Here is a 15652-nt window from a genome sequence, read left to right on the forward strand (position 1 = left end):
AGCATCCATTCTCAACATAGAAGAGTCATTAAGAACATGGGCTCTAGAGCCAGACTGCCTGGGTTCAAATACACCATTTTTGAACTGGGTGATCTTGGGCAAGTTACAGGCCTTTTGAGTCTAAGTTTTCTGTTTTAACAATGTTGTTCTCTTTTTTTATAGGAAATCTAAGGATGTAATCAGCAAAACAACCTCTTATAATACACAATTTTGTGCTGATTGTGATGGCTTGTCACAGGAACTCAGACACTTTAACCAAGAAGGTACAAAATTGGTTGAAGAGTCTGTGCAACACTGTGATAAACTTGGTAACAGCCTTGAAGTAGTATCTCAAGAGACTGAACAGAGATGTGAGGCCCTGAACACAAGCACGCTTTCTTTTTCTGAACAGTGGGTATCTTGTTTAAATAAAAGGGAAGAAGAACTTCAGAACTTATTGAAGGTAATAACTTTGTAATTGGAACCTACTTTGGAGAGAATAGTGATCATCAGAAAATTAAATATTCTTGGCTAAGAATTGGTTTCAAAACAGATGATGTTTTAAATCATGAATTAAAATTTTAAGCATAATAGTTAGTATTACATGATTTAGTTTATGTACCTGTCTCCTAGAGTTTGAAATTATTTAACTTCTGTGTCTGATCTGTCCTGTATCCTTGGTTTTTGACTTGTTAGTTCTTTCAGCTAATTGCACCCTGTTTTTTTTTGAATATAATTCAAACCTGTTACTGCTTTAAATATTTAGGATATTGTTCTTATTGCTTAAAGGATACTTGATAGGTTTGTGTGTTTGCTTGATCTGAACACTTGCATGAGCCCTTTGTGGCTTGGTTTTTCTCTCTCTGCTATAAAAGGATTTTACTAATACTCTCAGGAGCTTGGTAAAAGAATATAAGATTTTTTAAAAAGTAAGTATTTTAAGCTATACATAAGCTATTATTTTTGGTAAAAATAATTTTTACCAAAAGTAACCAAGGTTAATGGAGAAATAGCTGATTTCAGGTTGAAACAGGAAATTATACCAGATAAGCCTAGAGGTCCTATCATACCAAAAAGTAAGAGAGCTATTAAAGATTAGTGGGGTTGTATCAAAAAAACATAGGAGCCCCTGATGACATTCCTTTGTTTAAAGATGGTATAATTTGAGTATCAAAAGGAATAATTGCTATAATAGATTAAAATCTATTAAATATATTAAAGCTTATGAATTCATAAAAATTTCATAGGTCTTTTTTGGATCATGTTAGGGAAGGAGTGCAGTATTTTGAAAACTGGTAAATAAACGGAAACAGTTGAGCAACCATGTGTCTTTGCCAAAAGAATTCTATCATGGTTTAGCAGGATAGTGGATGAAGAAAAGTGTTTCATAGAAGAATCCCAACTAATGCAGAAGAAATGAAAGAATTTGAAAACCACCATTTGCAATCCTAGTGAGATAACCCCCATGGTTATCTGTTATTATAATAACCTGTTATTATAACCTGTTATAATAACCTGTTATAATAATCTGTTATTATAATAACCCCCATGGTTATTAGTTACTGTCCAAACCATTTGATAAAAACTGATGGAGAATTTTTATTTTATTTTTTCAAGTTTTTTGAGTTTTTGTTTTCGTTTTTGTTTTTTGTAATCTCTACACCCAACATGGGGCTCAAGCTCATGACCCTGAGATCAAGAGTCTCATGCTCTTCTGACTGAGAAGGCAGGCACCCCTTGATCGTGAGCTTTATAATTAATAGGGTGATGACATGGAAACTCACTAATTAATCTTTTTTTTCTTTCTTTTCTTTTTAAAAATTTTATTTATTTATTTAATTTTTTTAAATTTAAAGATTTTATTTATTTATTTGTTAGAGAGAGAGAGAGAGAGAGCATGAGCACAGGCAGACAGAGTGGTAGGCAGAGGCAGAGGGAGAAGCAGGCTCCCCACTGAGCAAGGAGCCCGATGTGGGACTCGATCCCAGGACGCTGGGATCATGACCTGAGCCGAAGGCAGTTGTTTAACCAACTGAGCCACCCAGGCGTCCCGTAAAAATTTTATTTATTTTTTTAAGTCAACTCTACTCCCATCCCTGAATCACACACCTGAGATCAAGAGCTGCATGCTCTACCAACTGAGCCAGCCAGGTGCCTCAACTGATTAATATTTTTTTTTTTTTTTTTTTTTAAGATTTTATTTATTTGACCGAGAGAGACAGAGAGCACAAGCAGGGGAGTGGCAGGCAGGGGGAGAGGGAGAAGCAGGCTCCCTGCTAATGTGGGAGCCCGATGTGGGGCTCAATCCTAGGCATGTGGGATCATGACCTGAGCCAAAGGCAGCCGCTTAACCGATTGAACCACCAGGGTGCCCCAGTGGATTAATCTTAACATGAGAGATGGAATCAGGCCTATGTGCTTTTAGCACCACCTACAAAATATTCTTGCCAAACAATTTAAAAAGTACGAGGAAAGGTATCCTATATTAAAAGAGAGTTAAGACCAGAGGGTCTTAAGACCTAGTTTGTCTGGGATGGTCCTTGTTTACATCTGTTGTTTGGAGGTAATTGTTATTAAGAAGGGCCCTTTTCACTCTGAAAAGTATCCCAGTTTAGGTGATAAATTATATGGTCATCTACTTAAGACAGATCAACCAAATCTAATGATAAATTTAAACAAATTGTGAAAAACATTTGAGATAATTGGTAAAATTTGCATGCTGACTAGACATTTGATAAAAAGAAATCAGTGCTAAGTTTTTTAGATGTGAGAGTGGTCTTAAAAAAGCTCTTAACTCTTAGAGATGTATGCTGAAGTACATGGATGAAATGATACAGCATTTGCTTTAAAATAATTCTATGGGAGGAGGAGGAGGAGTGGTTAATCTTATTTGATCTATATACCCCAAGTGGTTAATCTTGTTTGATAAATGTTGAAACTGGGTGGTCAATACAAGGGGGAATTATACTGTTCTCTCTTCTTTTGCATATGTTCTTCAAAGTTTTTACTATGGAAAATTTCAAGATAAGGAAATAATATATTGCATAAAATGCTGACAACTTTGATTTTAATAATGAAAGCTCATTTGCATCATTTACAGGTTGTAAACCAAGGTTGTGAGGCTGCCAGATCAGAGATCACTGAAAAATTAAATGAACATAAAGCAGTTAATGAGAACCAGCGTAACATTGTTTTTGATCAGATAACTACTGATGAAGAAAAGTTAATGGCACAAAGTCTAGAACTTAATGAAACCATAAAAATTGGTTTGACTAAGCTTAATTGCTTTCTACAACAGGATCTGAAGCTGGATATCCCAACAGGTACTTTAAAGGGAAAGAAAATTAACATTTTTGAAGTTGAAGTCAACCTTGTACTGTGCCAGATGTTCAGAAAAACCATATCCTGCCATTGCCTGATAGGAATTTGGCATCTCACTGCAGTCATCTCAAATGGAAAAAATGGAACCCTAAAATATTTTTAATCAAGATTAGATGTCATGATATAGGTGACATGTACTTGTCATAAAACTGGGCATAAAACTTGTCATAAAACTTGGGCATTAGAATCAATAAGATTTTATAAATATTTAGGGCACTGGTTTTGTTTAGAGAAAATTTTTATTTTATTATTTTTTTTTAAAGATTTTTTTATTTATTTATTTGACAGAGACAGAGATCACAAGCAGGCAGAGAGGCAGGCAGAGAGAGAGACGAGGAAGCAGGTTCTCCGCCGAGCAGAGAGCCCGACGCGGGGCTCGATCCCAGAACCCTGAGATCATGACCTGAGCCGAAGGCAGCGGCTTAACCCGCTGAGCCACCCAGGCGCCCCTTTACTTTTATTTTTAAGATTTTTATTTATTTTAGAGTGTGTGTGTGCAAGCAGGGTGGAACAGAGGGGGGGAGGGAGAGAGACAAGCCAACTTTAGGCTGAGCAGAGCCCAAGGGGGGCTTGAGATCACGACCTGAGCCAAAATCAAGAATCAGAAGCTTTACCAACAGAGCCACCCAGGCAGGCACCCCTTTATTTTATTTATTTACTTATTTTTAAGATTTTATTTATTTGACAGAGCATGCAGAAAAGCAAGGGGAGCACCATGCAGAGGGAGAGGGAAAAGCAGGCTCCCTGCCAAGGAATGAGCCCGACCGGGGTCCTGGGATCATGACCTGAGCCAAAGGCAGATGCTTAATGGACTAAGTCACCCGGGTGCCCCTTTTATTTTTATTTTTTTTAACAGAGAGAGATCACGTAGGGGTGGGGGTGGGGGCAGAGGGAGAGAAACTTTTTTTCCAGAGAAGATTTGTTTTAAAGATTTTATTTATTTATTTATTTGAGAGAGCGTGCCAGAGCGGGTGCCGGGGGTAAGGGGGTGGGGGGAAGGAAGCACCCTGCCAAGCGAGGAGCCTGACCAGGGTAACCAGGATCATGACCTGAGCCGAAGGCAGACACTTAACCAACTGAGTCACCCAGGTGCCCCAAAGAGAAGATATTTTAAAAGCAAATAAAAAAACCAACAACCATCTATCTAGCACAGTTTGTAAAAAGACCTTTTAATACCAGAAATAGTAGAGGAATATAATTACATAAATCTAGTTTAATGGAAAAAGCTTATCATATTGTGCATTCTCTTATGTGTACCTCTCATTTTATCAGAGATGGCAAAGATTATTTTAGGCTATGATGATTTAGAAAAGCCTTCATGGAAGAAGATATGCAAACTAACAGGATGAGTAATCAAACGATTATTTGGATTGCATTTAGGGTTGCATACCCCGTAAATTTACTAAAAATCACTGAATAGATTTTATGGTATGTAAATTATACTTCAAAACTTTTTTTTAAAGCAATTATAAAAGGAGGCGATGCTAAAGAATGTTAGTTTATTTTCTCCTCAAGAGCCCTGTAATATTTGTTTCCACTTTTCTTTTTAAAGATTTTATTTATTTATTTGACAGAGAGAGACACAGTGAGAGAGGAAATACAAGCACGGAGTGGGAGAGGGAGAAGCAGGCTTCCCGCCGAGCAGGAAGCCCAATATGGGGCTCGATCTCGGGACGCTGGGATCATGACCTGAGCTGAAGGCAGAGGCTTAACCCTCTGAGCTACCCAGGCACCCCTGTTTCCACTTTTCAATGAAATTGGGAATATAAGTGCTAAGCAAAAAGACAAAGAAGTGCTTGTGGAAAATACGAGAGCATGAGTTCATTATAAAGAAATATAATTGCGGGGCACCTTGGTGTCTCAGTAGGTTGAGTATCTGACTTCAGTTCAGGTCATGATCTCAGAGTCCTGGGAATGAGCCCTGTGTCAGGCTTTGTTCTCAGTGGGGAGTCTGCTTGTCGCTCTGCCCCTCCCCCTCCTCATTCTCTCTCTCTCTCTCTCAAATAAATAAAATCTTTAAAAAAAAAAAGATGTAACTCGTTAATATTTAGCTACCACCAAATTTACAGTGAAATGATCATCCTATCAAAGATCTTGTTGGGGGAAAACTGTACTTATTCCAGGAATCCTGCCATTTCTCAGAACACTTTGATTCCTTTTAGAGCCTACAACACATCTTTTGTACATCCTCAGAGATGGATAATTTCATGTTTGGGGGTAGGTTGAATCCTGAAAATAATTGAGTCCATTTAAGATCACTTGTCAAGTTAGGAAATAGTAGTTGTAAAGCAATCTGTGCCTGATGAGTAACAGGCTAATTCCCATGTGTGGCAATGGTTATGTCTTTGGAAGAGACTCATGGGGAAGTATATAACTTAAAAAAAAATCTTACTCCTATTCCACATTTCGATCTTTTCCCATTTATATAATGTACACTAAAGGTACAACACCACAGAGGAAAAATTACGTCTACCCATCAACACTGGTGAGAACTGAACCACGTGAACAGCTCCTTGATCAGCTGAAAAGGAAGCAGCCTGAACTGTTAATGATGCTAAACTGTTCAGAAAACAACAAGGAAGAGCTCAGTCAGGTAAAATCTAAAGCTTCTTAATTTTAGTTAGAACTCTCACATAAACTCCTTATGTCATTAGCTTTGTATGAAGAATTTTATTCTTTGCCCTTAAATTCTACTCTGTTGCATTAATGGTAGTTATCTGACCCTTAAGCCTAAGCCTGCTGCTTTTATTTTTTTTATTTTTTAAAAAAGATTATTTATTTATTTATTTGACAGACAGAGATCACAAGTAGGCAGAGAAGCAGGCTCCCTGCTGAGCAGAGAGCCTGATGCGGGTCTTGATCCTAGGGCCCTGAGATCATATCCTGAGCCAAAGGCAGAGGCTTAACCCACTGAGCCACCCAGGCGCCCCAGCCTGCTGCTTTTAATCTGGACACTTTTTATTATCAAAGTAATAATAACAATAACCAATATTTATGTTGTGCTTATTATGTGCCAGAGTCTGTGCTAAGCCCTTTACATACATATTTACTCCGTTAACACTCTCAGTGGCCCTGTGAAGTGGATGCTAGTACAGTCCTCATTTTAGAGGTGAGGAAACTGAGAATTACTTGGTCCCAAGTCACAGGATGGAGCTGGAATCAGAACCTAGAAGATCTCCAGTCTGCTCTTAACTGTAGTAATTATAGACAAGTTGGGAAATAGAAGATAAAAAATAAACTGAAACCCCATTATTCTGAGATTACTACTTTTAACATTTTATTATAGGTATGTCTCTATGAGAAAATATATTTGGGATTCTTTTCTTTCTTTCTTTCTTTCTTTCTTTCTTTCTTTCTTTCTTTCTTTCTTTTTTTTTAATTTTCAGAGTTTTTTTCTTTAAGTAACCACTACACCCAACGTGTGGCTCGAACTTAAGACTCTGAGATCAAGAGTCCCATACTCTTACCACTGAGCCAGCCAGGCATCCTCATTATTTTATAGACTTCCTACTTATTTGGTTGAGGTTTAACTTTTACACAATGGACATTGTGTTATTTTCAAAGAAGAAAGCTGCACTTCCTTTTGTGAAGATTTTTAAGTCCTTGGACTTAATCACTCGTCTGCCTTCTCATTTTAGGCCGTGGATGAAGAAAAGTCAGTTCTAGGGCACTCTGTTGAAGAGCCTCCAAGTCAGGAATCATCTGTAGATGCTGGTGTGGATTGTTCGTCAAGTGGTGGGATTCCGTTTTTCCAGGTACGTGGTTCTGTCCTGTCACGTCCCCCTTCCATATCTGACGGACGTCTGCCGTTGGCTGCTGAATGGGAAGGCATCACTCTCGGTGGGTGGAACAGCAAGGTATTTTTTCATCCCTTTGGGATGGCTTTTGAGCTTGTCTGATTTATATTATTTACACGAATATTATAATTGATGAGGGGTTTTCTGTAGGAAAATTAAAGGCAAAGTTTAACTTAATCTCCATCCTCAGATAGCACTCTTTAGCTATTACAGTAAGTCCCTACCACTTCCTACATGCACACCGTGGATTCTGAGAGCAGTCGTTTCTCTCTTCCCTCCACCTTTGACATGGAAGTCCTGGAGTCTGTGTCTACTCATACTCAGACTTTGAAAGCTAAAAGGTTTAAAAGACAGAGACTGAAGACCTCTCAGTTTATATTCGTTTCTCCTACCTGAGGCTTTTCTCTTATTAAGAATTCTCTCATGTTTCCTGAGCCGCCTCACCTGCCTTGATCTTGTGCAGTTAAATCCTGTGACCTTTTCTACTAACTCCTTTTCAACACTCTTAGGAGCACCGCACTTTAAACTGCCCAGCATCTTTCCCTTTATTTTGAAGACATGAGCCTAGACATACACAGTCTATGATGAAAGGATCTTCTCACGTACAACACTGATGTCTACATTTTACAGTCTGAAGTGCTGCTTGTGATGTTTATGTCCTTGTACCTCATAGACTTGTAGGTCTTCCCACCAAGGCCTAAAGACCCTCCATCTGCGATTTAAGCTGTTAAAACTTCTACCTTAATTTCTGTTAAACTGTTCTCTCTTTCCCTCAAGGTAATTTTATCCCCAAATCCTTCCTACCTTTTGCTTTATTCTTTACTATGAGAGAACTCTAAATATATTTCTTTTCATTTTCCAACCCTCTCTGCTATCTTTAAAGTTAAGGAAAGAAGAAAAATTAGGAAAAGAGAACCCTTGTGACTACTTAATCCCCTGGCTGGAAATCCTTTCCTTACTATCATTTAGGACATTTTGAATTTGAATTTAGTGGTTCAGCTGTGGCAGGGAAGTCCCTACAGTACCAGAAAAGATTTGGAATTGGATTTTAAACCTTCAGCTGAAGTCTAAAATTATTTTCTCCCTGAAGCAGTTTCATGTGTGGAAATTTTCTGGGTTTGAAATTCTAAAGTTGGTTTATGATTTTTCTCAGCATGGATTATTATTATTATTATTATTATTATTATTATTATTTTTACAATGTATATCATTAGTCTCCTAAAGCTCTTTATGGGCAAATATGAGAATTCCAATGAAATATAATTCCTAAATGAGAAATATGAAATCAGTTTAAGAGAAAAGGTAAAACACAGTTAAAAAAAAAATGTCTTGAGGTAGCCATATATCAGATTCTCTGCTTAAAATAGAATTGCCTTTTTCGCAAGATACTAAATCTTTGTTTTCCTAGAGCAGGCTTTCTCAATAGCAGCACTATTGACATTTTGAGCTGGGTGATCCTTTGTTGTGGTGGACTGTCTTTTTATTATATGAAGTTTGGCAGCATCCCTGACTCCTACGCACAAGAAACCAGTAGCGCCTTCTTGTTTTAACAACCAAAAATGTCTCCAGATATTACCAGATATCTTCTGGGAGGAGGGGGGTAAATTGCTCCCTGTTGAGAACCATTGCCCTATAGTAAAGTCTATAATTATGCCTTGGAAAATCATGCAGAAAATTAATAATTCTTTCACCTCACTCCTTCCTTTGATGGTAAGATGAAGAAGACATTCATTTCTACCTACTGAACAAATTGTTGGCTCCGATTTCTGCTAAGCCTTTTCCATACTTAATTTCTTGCCTATAACCCAGAGGACTTTGAAAATAGAGTGTAGCTAGTATGTATCAAGTGTCACTTTATATTGACTTAATTTCTCCCCTTATGTCCACAGCATAAAAAATCACATGGAAAAGACAAAGAAAACAGAGGCATTAATTCAGTGGAGAGGTCTAAAGTGGAAGAAACTACAGAGCATTCTGTTACACGGAGCAGACTACCTCTACGAAACCAGATAAATCTTTAGTTACCTTGAGGATCGGTGATTCTCTTTTTAAGAAAAATGAAAAATAAAACCTATAACTCCAGAACTTGAGCCTTTGTATAGATGAAAAACAAATGGACAATATCAAGGCAATACTGTAAATTAGTTGGATTTACTATGTCTACTCATTTTTCTGTCATGCCTGTAGTTCACTGTGTATTAAGTTGGATTTTATTTGGGACTTGCATTGAGTAAATACGTATTTTTAGCTTTTGATATAAAATAGCCCTTTCCTAAAAAAGGAAAAAATATTTTTCTTGTATATCACTAGGCAACACATATATATAAGTTGTACTATTCTTCTAGGCTTTAACTTACGTAGGTAAATATTGCCAACTCAGTCTTGGGAAGGACCATCTTTGTACTTTTCTTGCTATGATTGAATTATGTGAATCTGCTTGCCTCCTTCCCTAGACTTTTCCATTCTGCATTCTCAGCTCTCTTTTTCCTTTTTCATTTGTGACCAAACCATTTGTAGAGCTACAAAATGGTATCCCTTCTTATTATGAGATAGTGTGAATTTTACTTAGAAGTCTTTAACACTTTTCTGTGGTTCTAAAATTACTGTCAACAATAAACTCTAGAAGTAGTCCTTCCTTCAATATTTTTAGTTTGTTTCTCCCAGATGTAAAAGTGTTCCTTTATGAGGCCCAACCCATTAACCCCCACAGAGTTTGTAAAAAGCCAGCTTCTCTAGAAAATAGGATTACTCTTATGGGAGAACTACCAAGAACTCTGATTAATGGCTGTGTGGCCTATATGTTATGCAGAAGGTCCCAGTGATTTAAGGGCTTTTTGAAACTATTAATTATGACTATAATTTATATCCTTTTGCTTATCTGATGAAACTTTGTACTTTGTATATAATAAAATATGTATATGTATATTTTTCTTTAGTGAAATCTTAACGCTTGGAAGGTTCCTGACAATTTTGATCTAGCAGCCAGATTTCTGGAAGTTGAGATTTTTCAGCATGAAGAGCAAGCACACTTAGAAGGAATAGAGGCAAAGAAAAAATTTTATGCCTTCGTCAAGTTAAGTATATAAATTTAGAGACATTTGACTTTGTGATAGCTAAGTAAAGCCAAGCCCAATTGGAGAATTAGAAAATGTGCTACTTTAAGGAACTAAATTTACCTTGCAGAAGTATTAATCACCTTAATAAAAATAATGATACACTATCTCTGCAAAATCAGATGTCAACATAAGCTATGGATAATATCTAACAAAATAAACTGCCTTCAGTAAATCCATTAATAAATTTAGTTTCTACATTGACTTGTTTGCCCTATTATTTCTTATTTGGCAATGGGTGTTTTTACAGAATTTAGCAAGTTGTTCCAAAATTCCTAAAATACACTTTAACACAGATACCACCTAGGACAAAGCACCTTGGTAAACATCCCAGGCTCCTTCAGTCGTACTCTAAGGGACTACACCTTAGTATAAGATTAGTGAGAAAGAGATTGGTCCTCACAGGGCCTCATGTCCAGCTTTAAGTCATCTGTTTCCTGATGTTTTAAAGTTATCTAGGAATGCTAATGCAACTGACAAGCAAAAATAAATCACCGGAGAATTTTTTTATTTTAAGGAAGTTCCATATCCAGTGTGGGTCTCAAACTCACAACCCCGAGATGAAGAGTCGCAAGCTCCACTGACTGAACCAGCCAGGCACCCCAAATCACTGGAGAATTTTAACATCCCACACCTTAAATTAGCTCTACAATTTTTTGTATACAATATCAAGCACTCAAAAAATAACCATCAGCAAAAATAGAGTAGGTAGGTAGCTTCAAGGACTCATTCTTCCTGAGGCAAAATATTCAGAAACAACTTTGTCAGAGCTAGGTTTATAGCAACCTAGTGCTCAGTCAAGAGAAGGCAAGCTAAAAACTAGGAAATCTTTTTGGTGTTTTACTTGCCCTTGCTCCATTCCCCTTCCCAGCTCCGTGGTGGTCTTGAAGACAGCAACCCACATTCTCAGAGCAGGGCGACCCTGTTCACTCATCCTGAGGGCGTAGAGGATCTTTTCATCTCAAAAAATTACTCTGGGCAATCTGAAGGCCTAAAGTAAGGCACCTGCCTTTGTTTTCATCTAATTCACAGCTCAGGGTGGAAAAGTGGCAAGCATTTCTCAAAACTATAAGGCAAATGAACAACAGGCTGCTACCTGCAGCAAAAGATGATAGTTGAGGTAAGATAAAGGAGTGCCTAAAACCTGAGAGGGAAAAGACAGGAGAGAATTTCTTAAGGAAATTAGGCCATTCAAAGACAATGTATATTGGGGAATTGAGAAAGCCACTTGTGTCCAGGCCAGTTTATACACTTAAAGAAAACCCTAAGCTTTCACTACTGCTGACTGATCCCTAGGTTCAGCACAAGCAGAAAGTGAAAGCTAAGGCAGATTTTAAATGGCCTAGCTAAGCCCTGAAATTGTGCAACAGTCTGCAGAGACGGATTTTTTTCTTTTCTTTTTTTAAATTTTTGTTTTATTATTTGGTTATTCGCATTCCAGGAAATCTGTCAGCAGTAATACTAGCTGAATGCAAGCAAAGAGAGACTTCAGAGACTACCTAAGTCAACGAATTGAGAGTCGAAAACTGTTTAGAAAAGTAGAAAGCCGTTAGAGGGGCGCCTGGGTGGCTCAGTGGGTTAAGCCTCTGCCTTCGGCTCAGGTCATGATCCCAGGGTCCTGGGATGGAGCCCCGCGTAGGGGTCTCTGCACAGCAGGGAGCCTGCTTCCCATTCTCTCTCTGCCTGCCTCTCTGCCTACTTGTGATATCTCTATCTAATAAATAAATAACGTCTTTTTTTTTTTAAAGATTTTATTTATTTATTTGACAGAGAGAGATCACAAGTAGACAGAGAGGCAGGCAGAGAGAGAGAGGGAAGCAGGCTTCCCGCTGAGCAGAGAGCCCGATGCAGGACTCGATCCCAGGACCCTGAGATCATGACCTGAGCCGAAGGCAGCGGCTTAACCCACTGAGCCACCCAGGCGCCCAATAAATAACGTCTTAAAAAAAAAAAAAGAAAAGAAAGCCGTTGCAGCCACAGCAAGGCTGATGCTGGGCTTGATTCTCACAACCCTGAGATCATGACCTGAGCTGAAACCAAGAGTTGAACGCTGAGCCACCCAGGTGGCCCGACACTAAAAATTTCTAGCAAAAAACTAAGAAGTATGCAAAGAAACAAAATATGGCCCACTTAAAAAAAAAATTAACACAAACCACCCCTTTTGAAGTAAACATTGGACTTGAAATGAGCTGTCTCAAGTATCCTCATAAAGCTAAAGGAATTCAGGAGGACAATGTCTCAACAAATAGAGACTTGGTAAACTAAAAAAGAGCCATATCAGTTTGATATTTTTCAGCCATTTTGAGCTAAAAAAATATCAAACTGAAATGACAACACACACAACACTAGAGACTTCCAATAGCAGATGTGAACAGGCAGTAGAAAGAACCAGTGAACTTGAAGCTGTTACTGATTTGTCTAATCCAAAGTGCAGAAGGAAAAAAGAATGAGGGACGCCTGGGTGGCTCAGTGGGTTAAGCTGCTGCCTTCAGCTCGGGTCATGATCTCAGGATCCTGGGATAGAGTCCCGCATCGGGCTCTCTGCTCAGCAGGAGCCTGCGTCCCCGTCTCTCTGCCTGCCTCTGTCTGCTGTGATCTCTCTGTGTCAAATAAATAAATAAAATCTTAAAAAAAAAAAAAAAAAGAAAAAAGAATGAAGGAAAATGAACACAGTTTAAGAGACCTGTGGAGCACAATGAATCATACCAACATTCTCAAAATGGGAGTACCAGAAGAGAGAAATGGGCAGAAAGCATACTTGAAATAATAGCTGAGGGACACGTGGGTGGCTCAGTCAATTAAGCGGCTGCCTTCATTTGGCTCTCGGGTCATGATCCCAGTGTCCTGGGATCGAGTCCCTCATGGGGCTCCTTGTCCCGCAGGGAGTCTGCTTCTCCCTCTGAGTCTGCCTGCCACTCTGACTGCTTGTGCTCTCTCTGTCTCTGACAAAAAAAAAAATCTTAAAAAAAAAAAAAAAAAAAAAAAAAGCTGAAGACTTATCAAATTCATTATAACCAAAAACTCAATAAATCCAAACAGGAGAAACTCAAAGAGACCCACAACAAGACACATTATATATTCAAACTGTCAAAAGCTGAAGACAGAATCATGAAAGCATAAGAGTGTAGTCTTCAAGGAAATGCAAAGCAAAACCACACTGAGGTACCAGTTCATATCCACAAGGAGAGCTAGAGTAAAAACAGAAAAGAACATGTATTGGTGAGATGTCACACTCACTCTCTCAAATAAAATCTAAAACAAAAACAAAAACCCTCTAAAAAAAAATCCACTCAAAAAATGTGGATGCAGGGGCGCCTGGGTGGCTCAGTGGGTTAAAGCCTCTGCCTTCGGCTCAGGTCATGATCCCGGGGTCCTGGGATCGATCCCCACATCGGGCTCTCTGCTCAGCGGAGAGCCTGCTTCCTCCTCTCTCTCTCACTCTCTCTCTCTCTCTGCCTGCCTGTCTGCCTACTTGTGATCACTGTCAAGTAAATAAATAAAATCTTTAAAAGAAAAATGTGGATGCAAATGTCCACAGAAGCACTATCACAATAGCCAGATGGTGCCCCCAAAATATAGTTCTAAGTGAAAGAAGTCAGATGCAGAAGTTCATATATTGTATGTTGTATGATTCCTTTTATACAAAGTATCCAAAAGAGCTAAGTTCATAGAAACAGATTTGTGATTGCCACGGTTGGTTGAGAGGGGAAAAAGGAGTGACTACTTACTAAATACGGAGTTTTCTTTTAGGATGTTGGAAATATATTGGAACTAGATAGATGTGATAATCGTATAATATTGTGAATATAGGACTCAGTTAAGTGTCTGCCTTCCATGATCCCAGCATCCTGGGATCGAGCCCCACATCAGGCTCCCCACTCTGTGGGGAGTCTGCTTCTCCCTCTCCCTCTTCCCCCTGTTCCTGCTCTCTCTCTCTCAAAGTCTTAAAAAGAGAAATTGCAAGGCAAAAAATAATATTGTGAATATAGTAAATGCTAATTAATTATGTACTTTAATTCCCTAGGGGCACCTGGGTGGCTCAGTTGTCAAGGAAGCCTGACAGGAAGCCTGCTTCTCCTTCCCCCACTCCCCTTGCTTGTGTTCCTTCTCTCACTGTGTCTCTCTCTGTTAAATAAAGTTTTTAAAAAAATAAAGTACCTAGGGGCGCCTGGGTGGCTCAGTGGGTTAAGCCACTGCCTTCGGCTCAGGTCATGATCTCAGAGTCCTGGGATCGAGCCCCGCATCGGGCTCTCTGCTCAGCGGGGAGCCTGCTTCCTCCTCTCTCTCTGCCTGCCTCTCTGCCTGCTTGTGACCTCTCTGTCAAATAAATAAATAAAATCTTAAAAAAAAAAAAAGTACCTAAAACTCTTTACTTTTTAATTGAGGTACTGGCATGTAACAGTTTCAGGTATACAACATAATTATTCTTTGAGAAATGACCACAGTAAGTTGTTTTTTTTTTTAAGATTTTACTTATTTATTTGACAGAAATCACAAGTAGGCAGAGAGGCAGGCAGAGAGAGAGAGGAGGAAGCAGGTTCCCCGCTGAGCAGAGAGCTGGATGTGGGGCTCAATCCCAGGACCCTGGGATCATGACCTGAGCTGAAGGCAGAGGCTTTAACCCACTGAGCCACCCAGGCGCCCTGACCACAATAAGTCTTAAAATGATTCATTTTTTGTTATGTGATTTTGACCTAAATATCCATTCAAAATATTTCTATTGACTAAAGAAGATGTAACTGAATCATAGTGGCATTCATTGTTGGTAGACTTAATTAGCAGATAGAAAAAAAGTTCTTAAACAAATGCTACAATTTAAAAATATGAAAGGGGCACTTGGGTGGCTCAGCTGGTTAAGCATCTGCCTTTGGCTTGGGTCATGATTCCAGGGTCCTGGGATTGAGCTCCACAATGGTCCCTCTCTGCTGTTCCCCCTGCTTCTCTCTCTCTCTCTCTCTGCTAAATGAATAAATAAAAATCTTTTTAAAATATATCAAAAATTAAAAATGTGTAGGCATGCCTAGGTGGTTCAGTCAGTTAAACATCCAACTTGATTTCAGCTCAGTCATGATCTCAGGGTCATGAGGTTGAGCCCCGTGTTGGGCTCTGTGCCAAACACAGAACCTGCTTAAGATTTTCTCTCTCCCTCTCCCTCGGCCCCTACCCCACCCCCACTCACATGCTCTCTGTCTCTCTCAAAAAAATAGATAAATGAAAATAAAAATGTGTACCACGTGTGCTCATAAGCACAGCTATGTAATAGTCCTTTGAAAAATAACTTCATATACAAAGAGACCTGGACCAAAAGAAGAAAGATAATGGAAACAAATCACAGAAATTTCAGCGAATGGAGCTGCAAAACGAGATCTTTCAAAATCAGTC

At 38.8% G+C, this 15652-nt stretch overlaps 1 protein-coding gene across 1 annotated transcript in view; it reads left to right on the forward strand.

Annotated features, from left to right (window-relative positions):
* Window positions 1-10474, forward strand: part of KIF11 (kinesin family member 11) — a 45230-nt gene extending 34756 nt beyond the window's left edge. The window contains exons 18-22 of the mRNA XM_047702577.1: window positions 163-442; window positions 3080-3302; window positions 5802-5953; window positions 6999-7115; window positions 9047-10474. Coding sequence (XP_047558533.1) covers window positions 163-442; window positions 3080-3302; window positions 5802-5953; window positions 6999-7115; window positions 9047-9178 — 904 coding nt within the window. The 3' untranslated portion in view covers window positions 9179-10474. The remainder of the gene's footprint in view (window positions 1-162; window positions 443-3079; window positions 3303-5801; window positions 5954-6998; window positions 7116-9046) is intronic.
* Window positions 10475-15652: the final 5178 nt, after the last annotated feature.

This window comes from Lutra lutra, chromosome 14 (genome assembly GCF_902655055.1).
Source record: "Lutra lutra chromosome 14, mLutLut1.2, whole genome shotgun sequence".
Taxonomy (NCBI): Eukaryota; Metazoa; Chordata; class Mammalia; order Carnivora; family Mustelidae; genus Lutra; species Lutra lutra.